The sequence below is a fragment of the Dendropsophus ebraccatus genome, chromosome 4 (assembly GCF_027789765.1).
Source record: "Dendropsophus ebraccatus isolate aDenEbr1 chromosome 4, aDenEbr1.pat, whole genome shotgun sequence".
Classification (NCBI taxonomy): domain Eukaryota; kingdom Metazoa; phylum Chordata; class Amphibia; order Anura; family Hylidae; genus Dendropsophus; species Dendropsophus ebraccatus.
This window is the reverse complement of record NC_091457.1, coordinates 43,925,116-43,933,134: the sequence shown is the minus strand read 5'-3', so window position 1 is coordinate 43,933,134 and position 8,019 is coordinate 43,925,116. Positions and strand designations below refer to the sequence as shown.

Sequence of the window (8,019 nt, the reverse complement as noted above, 5' to 3'; positions counted from 1 at the left end):
TCATGGTTAACCATTGCAGAATATTGGGTATAACTTGTCTCCCACATAGTTGCCAACATTTGAATTTTTTTCCAGGGACACTCTAGCATTGACAACAAGGAGTGTGGCTTATTGTGGGCGTGGTTTGCGGGGTGTGGATTGTCATCAGTGTTTTGTGTTTTTTTCGTCCCAGAATTCTCCAGTTAGGCTTTTGCAGTCTGAACAAGTATATTACACACCCCACCTCAGAGCAGCATACAGGCTGTGGCCCAGAGATAGCACACTAATGACTGACTGTATATACTGGTAGTTTGTGCCCATGTTATGCAGCTGCACCCCATATCATCATGCTACTATCCCCTTTATCCTCCTGCCCCTCCTCCAACATACAACTACCCCCTTCATCCTCCCGCCCCTCTATCATCAGACTACTACCCCCTTCATCGCCCTCCTACCCCTCTATCATCATACTACTACCCCTTCCTCCTCCTGCTCATCATACTATTACCCCCTTTATCCTGCTCCTCCATCATCATACTACTACCCCTTCATCCCCCTGCACCTCCTCCATCATACTACTACCCCTTCATCCTTCTGCTACTCCATCATACTACTACCCTCTTTATCCTCCTGCCCCTTCATCATCATACCACTACCACCTTCATCTGTAATTAAAACAAAAAAGCTATACTCACTTGTATGTGAATGGTTCCTCTAGTCCCCCAGTGACTCCACTCCCCGCTCTGCATGAGTCACATCACTCGCGCTGGTTGCCAGGAAGAGAGAGCGACCCCTTGTGGCCGGAGGCAGATACTGCCTGCAGCCACAAGAGATACTGTCACAGTGGGGGCTTACGATTCCCTGCTGTGTCAGTACATTGTTAGCTATAAGCAACCATTAGTGTTGCAGCAGGGGGCGGAGCTTCCCAGGACATGGTTTTGCCGGGACTGTCCCCTGAAAACCGGGACTGTTGGCAACTATGCTCTTATGTATGCACAGACTTTCAGTCCTATTTTAGGGGGTAAACCGGAGGTATGGTGGAATGGGGGTAGCGGTTTTTGGTGCTTTATGGTAATCAGGGGACAGTGTTTTAAATAGATTTTCAGATACTGGCAAGTGTGGGCAATTTTTTGTAAAGGACTAAGGACTTTGCTACAGCAAATATGTAACCTACAGTTCATTTTGGGCCATTCAAACTATTTGCGTCCAGTAGTATCGTCTTTATCACAGGTAAACACATTGTCATTTATTAATGTTTTCTGAGAAATATGTTACAAAATGCAATATGATGTAAAGAAATGGTTTCCTGACAAGTAACGTATGACCCCTAGTGCTGTATGATAAAGTTAGTTGGCTATGGGCACATAAGTCATTATTCTGTTGTTGTTAAGGTGTCGTTAGAGATTGAACACTGAATAACCAACTTTGTAACAACTTTATTCATTTTATTAAGTTCATAGTTTCACTGGCATTAAGGTATTCTTCTGGCAAAATCACCACTGTGCAGCATCTAGTTGATCAGACCTTGTAAAGAACTTGCAGTTTGTTGGGTTCCATTTTCTTAGTCACAGTCCAATAATGCACCTTAGTAAGATGTGGACCAATATGTCCGTGCAAAGCTACAGCCTTGATAATGTGAAGTTGCTGAACATAGGTGGCCACCTGGGGGCAGTAGAGTGCTGAGCTGAGCCTGATGTATGCTGTATGCTGTATGTTAATAGAGAACTGGTTCATCAATTTAGTAAGGCACATTGCCAGTCGTTATATCCGGCCACAGCTCACTTTCTCATGTTCTTACGCCAATTGTGCAGTGCAATGTGCAACTGTGATGATACTGCCCTCTGCTGGCACAGTTTAGTACATTACACAAGAAAACAATGGGCAAAGTTAATACAAATAAATTCATATTTTTATTGTATAGTTAACAAAAAATAAAAGATTAAAAATCATATATTGTATTCTAAAATAAAATAAAAAATTAACCACAGAGTAAAAAGCAATATTATAAAAAATACTGCCAACAAATATAACTCAATTATAGTGCTGCAGTTGTGAAGACACTATAGCATAACATCCGGAAAAATGGCCTAGTGGGGATACACGTTATATCATTGAATGAGATATTTGGTACAAGAGGTCTCACAATGTCCCCTATGTCTTTCCTTATAAAAGGCAAAAGAGTATACAGCCAGTCATTATCACAGCCTCAGTCCATATTGCACTCACCCATATTGCTGCACACAAAGGAGCCGTCCCTACGTAGGTTTCGCGATATGACACTTCATCAGGGAACTGGTTCATCAGTGTAGTAAGGCACATTGCCAGCCATTATAATCAGCCACAGCTTACTTTCTTATGTTCTTATGCCAACTGTGCAGTGAACTGTGCAGCTGTGATGATACTGCCCTCTGCTGGCACAATCTGTTTAGTACATTAAGTTACTATGGTACTTTATGTTATGTCCACTGCTTTAAAGGGATTATCCAGCGCTACAAAAACATGGCCACTTTCTTCCAGAGACAGCACCACTCCTGTCTTCAGTTTGGGTGTAGGTTTTCCAACTTAACTCCATTGAAGTGAATAGAGCTTAATTGCAAACCACACCTGAACTGGATACAAGAGTGGTGCTGTCTCTGGAAGGAAGTGACCATGTTTTTGTATTGCTGGATAACCCCTTTAATGAAGCTAACAAGACAAATCAGCAGCTCGAACTTAAAGGGGCTGTCCAACACCAGAAACATTTTTTTTTTTTACAATGGCCTCAGGGTGACATGAAATAAAAAAATAAATAAAAATTGGCAACCTGTCAAACCATATTTGGGTGGCCGAATGGAGTCAATTACTGACTATGTTCAGTTCATTTCCCACCTTATGGTGCGTTTACACAGAAAGATTATCTTCCAGATTATCTGCCAAGAGAAATCTCAGGCTTTCCTTTATGACCTGATCTCTGTTTATAGTCTGTTCCTGGTTTTGGCTGATAATCTTTCTGTGTAAACGCACCATTAGTCTTTAGAATGTAGCCACTAGTCATTGACTACTGTCTAGGCATGATTGGAATAGTTGAAGTTGGTCGATTGTAGTAAGAAAGGGAATGTGTGCTAGGATTAGTTAGGATTACTTTCTGACATAAAATGTCAGAAAAGTTCTAGAACAATGATTAAACTCAGCTTTCATTTCTTCCATCACATTTTTATGGCCAGTCTTGGATGGTGTTGGATAGGGTAACTAGTCACGGATGGGGGGTTGGGTGTATTGGGTGTCTGTGTGTGGGGTATGTGTGGGGGGTGTTGTTGCATTGTGACCAGTCTGCGGTCAGGAGGGTGGTAGGATATCCAGTCTGCAGTCAGGGTGACCAAAATGTTTTGGAAATACAGTGTTACCTCGGTTCTCAAACAGCTCTGAACTCAAACCATTCAGATTTCCAACAATATGTGTGTGGCTTAGCTGCTTTATGGTCCCTGTTGTATGCCACCTTCTTGACCCTTTCCCTCCAGTCCTACCCTCTACTGTATTGTCTGTACTGGCTGGCTTCTCCTGCTGGCACCATGCACCTGCACTATAAAAAAATGAAGTGTGAGGGTCCCTCTGTGTGCAATATTTTGTTTTACATATATAATACTGTACTGAAGTTAGCAAATTGTACATTTTTCAATGGAACATACAGTACAGTAGTTAGTTATTGGTGGATGCTGGTACCAAACACATTTACATTACAACCTATGGCTATTTCACGCCCACTGGCGCTTCCTCAAGGGCTCAGATGCCCTGAGGAAGCAACAGTAACAGTGGGGGCATGAAACAGCCGTATGCTGGGAGTTAGCATGTCCCTGTAATGCTGTTTGTGAATGCTACAATAAAGATACATCCTTCTAATGGTAAGTGCCGCTGGCAATTCTTTCTTTTCACTCTATTGAACATGTACCTGTAATTTTAGGGACAGCACTGTGCATAATAGTTGTTTTTCTACAGAAATTTCTTCCATTTTGAATTTTGTGCATAAATACCATAAAGGGATGGTGTCACAAAGAAAATTTGGACTATACTGATTAGGGATGGTCTGAACCTGCCGAGGTTCGGGTTCGTGCGAACATCGAACTCTCGGCAATGATTCCCGCTGTCTGCCCGCCCCGTGAAGAGGGTGGATACAGCGGGAGGACCGCCTGGAAAACTGGGATACAGCCATAGCCATAGGCTGTATCCCAGTTTTCCATGTGGTCCTCCTGCTGTATCCACCCGCTGCACGGAGCGGCCAGACAGCGGGAATCTGATGCCTCGGCAGGTTCGGACCATCCTTAACACTGATGCATTATGTTAAATGAAACATATTTCAAATGTACGAGCTTTTCACAAAATCATTTGAAAGCTATAGACTTACTAATCCCCCATGTGCTGCTTTGTTTTCATGCCCTTAGTTATAGCCACGCCTTTATGCATACACTAGGTTGTGTCACTTATGTTCAATCACAGTCACATGATCTGTCTCATTAGTACTGGCAGTCGGTTTTCACTTCACATGCAAGCAAGGGGGATTGTGGGAAGGTGAATGTACTGTTGCATGGCAACAAGAGGCTGACAGTTTAGAGAGGAAACCAGGAAGTGAATAGATCCATGGGAGTTAGATACAGTACAGAGATGTAAGTTACTTTACTAAAAACAGCACGCGTTCTCCTTTACATATATGTGTAAACGGTCCACATCTGATTACCTTCTTTGCTTCAAATTTAATGGAGGTGCTGTTGTCCCCACTCCCTGTATTCAGGGACAGTTGTCCCCAATGTGCATTCAGAGATAGAGCTTCCTGTTCCATCACCATAGCTCTTGTGTCCGGTGATAAACCCGCTGTAATATGGTGCTGAATGTCACCCTGAGATGGGTGCTATGGAGATGGAACACCCATCTCCCCTAACGCATTGTTAGGCTATGTTCACACAACGTAACTTTTCGTAAAAGTACGTCCGTTATTGCAATCGCCAACAACGGCCGTACTTTTTACGAAAAGCTACGCTGCTTAGTCTTCTATTGGATCCTGACCGGAGCGTATAAACATGATATACGCTCCGGCCGGGATCTCTCGCGGCGCCGCAAAGAACCGACATGTCAGTTTTTTGTGGCCACTATTCAGTGAATAGCGTCCGCACAAAGCTCTGTCAGTGCACAAAACGGAGCAAGCGCCTCCGGCCGCTTGCTTTATTGTGTGCTGTGGGGAGTTCTGATGCGGGCCCACACGGGTGCGCCCGCATCAGAACTCTGCGCTGCCAAAGATCATCCGGCCGATACTGCAGTACCTGCCGGGATGATCTTTTCAGAGACCGGCTGCTCCGAGACCCAGGTCACGGAACGGTGATCTCTTACGCCATGTGAACATGGCCTAATACTGTATGTGGCGAGGACAATGGCGTTAAGGTATTTAGGTGCCAAATTGAAAATGGAAGTTATTTGGGAACATGGCAGTTGTGCACAGTGCTGCACAATAGTAATTTTTCATAAAACTTTACATGTACACATTAAATATGGTATTTATTCTGTACTGTAATTGCTACTTTAGTGTTACATAGTTACATAGTTTTGTTAACAGCCCAGGGCCTATGGTGCACATAATCCGCCCTTGGGCGTGATAATCCTTTAGAGCAGAATAGGATCAGGGGTAGCTCTAGACTCAGTATGACACACATTGCAACATAGTTGACTCTATTACCAGCAATCATCTGTAACTGCCTTAAAGGGGAACTCCACATAAAAGTACATTAAAAGTAATATAGATGTGTCTTTATAATGTTTTACCATATTCGTACTGTTCTGCCACACTGGTAGCTGTTTGAAATCCAGGAAGTGAAGAAAAATGGCCTCTGTGCCAATTCACATCGTCTCCTGCTCCCTCTGCTCTCCCACCTTAGGAGACAAATCTTCCATGCCTCTGTCTCACATTGTGTGTGTTTGCTGATGGTGCAGACAGGGGGCAGGGTGTGATGTCGCAGGTGGCTTGGCTGGATCCCCCAATCGCCTGAGTGATTCACCATCTCTGACCGGCCAGAAGCAGCTGCTGCACCAATTTCACTGATTGTGCAAAAGTCTGCAGTGAAATAAGGGCTGTGTTCACACATGTTGGAGCTTCATTGCAGTAGTGCAGCATATTTACAAAAATGATGCAGTAACACAAGTAAATGATGCTAAACAGCAGAGAGGATCAGAGCCACCACTGTCAATCACACCTGGAGAAAAAAAAACAAGGCATAAACAGTATATTCCATGTAAGATAGTACTGGATAAACTCCTTATTGTGGGAATCAACTTAAAAAATTAAAAGATGCTTGATCATAATATGTGCGTGGAGATGAAAAAAAACCCCTAAAATTAAAAAAGTTCTTTACTTTATTCCAATATCAGCATTACAGGTAGAGAATGCCTGCACATTGTATAGAAAGGTTTTTGTTACTTTTCTCCTGCACAGCTCTGTGATTCTCACTTCCTGATTGGTCCATGCTGAACACACCCCTTTCCCCATTGCTGTCATGTGACCATACAGCCCTCTGACAGCATCCCTGCCTCTCTATTCTAGCCTGTTGTACTACACTACTGCATTATGGGGATCTGCAGCTCCAGGCCAGGTTCAGACTATGTAACTGTGCGGCTGTATTTGCGGCTGTAATTGTGCGGCGGTATTTTTGGTGGTTCATGCGTACGCTGGAAAGTATAGGATATACGGCTGCACAGTGCACACTATGTATGAATCTACGGCCCGATCGTAAACGGACCCGTTAAAAATGAACAAGACCATTGTTTGCGGCTGGACATGCGGCCGAGGATTGACAGGCGGTCTGTACGGAGTACTTCAAAAATAGCTGGCAATGATGCCGAATGCCGATGCCTCTAATAGTTAATATATTAAATTAATAAAACACATTTTCTTTGTAATAAAGTCCCTTTCGTTGGTCAATAATTTAATTCTAACGAATCCATCATTTTGCAATTAAATATACTGTTAAAATAAAGATATATATAAATAAATGTATATTTATATATATATATTTATTTTTTGACAGTATATTTAATTGCACAATGATGGATTCGTTAGAATGAAATTATTGACCAACGAAACTGAATTTATTTCATCGAAAATGTGTTTTATTAATTAAATATTAATTAGTACAGGAAGCTCTATAAGCCGTTAATTCATATTGCCGGCAAAAGAGCTTTCTGTACTAATCATCACTTTACTTTAACCCATAGCTGCACCAGGACGTTATTGAACGTCCTCGTGCCGCTATGGGAGTTCAGAGGGGGGTCGCGCGGCGACCACCCTCTGAACTGCCGCGATCCCGGGTGCCGCGTGTAGCCCGGGCTCGCGGCTATTAGCGGGCACGGTCCGATCGCCGTGCCCGCTAATTAAGTACTTAGAAGCAGCTGTCAAAGTTGACAGCTGCTTCTAAATACTTGCTTTTATTCATACCTGGTGGTCTAGTGGGGGGATCGCCCCCCTGCGGCGCGATTGCGGGGGGGCGATCCCTGCATCCATCCCGGGCCGGGGTCTGCTCCGTAATGGCGCTGATCCCGGCTCGGCATTCTATTGCTTTTGGCTGCAGCAGCCAAAAGTAATAGAACACCGATCTCATGGATTCATGCAGTATAACTATACTGCATGGATCTCTATGAGAGATCAGAGTACATATACTAGAAGTCCCCCAGGGGGGCTTCTAGTATATGTGTAAAGTAAAAGAAAAATGTATTTTTAATAACACAAAACCCCCTCCCCTAATAAAAGTCTGAATCACCCCCCTTTCCCCATTTTATAAATAAAAATAAATTAATTAATTAATAAACAAACATGTTTGCTATCGCCGCGTACGTAATCGCCCAAACTATTAATTAATCACATTCCTGATCTCACACGGTAAACGGCGTCAGCGCAAAAAAATCCCAAAGTGCAAAATTGCGCAATTTCTGTCGCATCAAATCCAGAATAATTGTAATAAAAAGCGATCAAAAAGTCATATATGCGCAATCAAGGTACCGATAGAAAGATCACATCATGGCGCAAAA

At 43.2% G+C, this 8,019-nt stretch overlaps 1 protein-coding gene across 2 annotated transcripts in view; it reads left to right on the top strand.

The window, feature by feature from the left end:
• The first annotated feature begins 4,527 nt into the window (after positions 1-4,527).
• The window catches only part of RAB3IL1 (RAB3A interacting protein like 1), a 36,550-nt gene continuing 33,058 nt past the window's right edge, over positions 4,528-8,019 (top strand). For both annotated transcript variants that reach the window (XM_069968343.1, XM_069968341.1), the window contains exon 1: positions 4,528-4,616. In XM_069968343.1, coding sequence (XP_069824444.1) covers positions 4,591-4,616 — 26 coding nt within the window. In that variant the 5' untranslated portion in view covers positions 4,528-4,590. The remainder of the gene's footprint in view (positions 4,617-8,019) is intronic.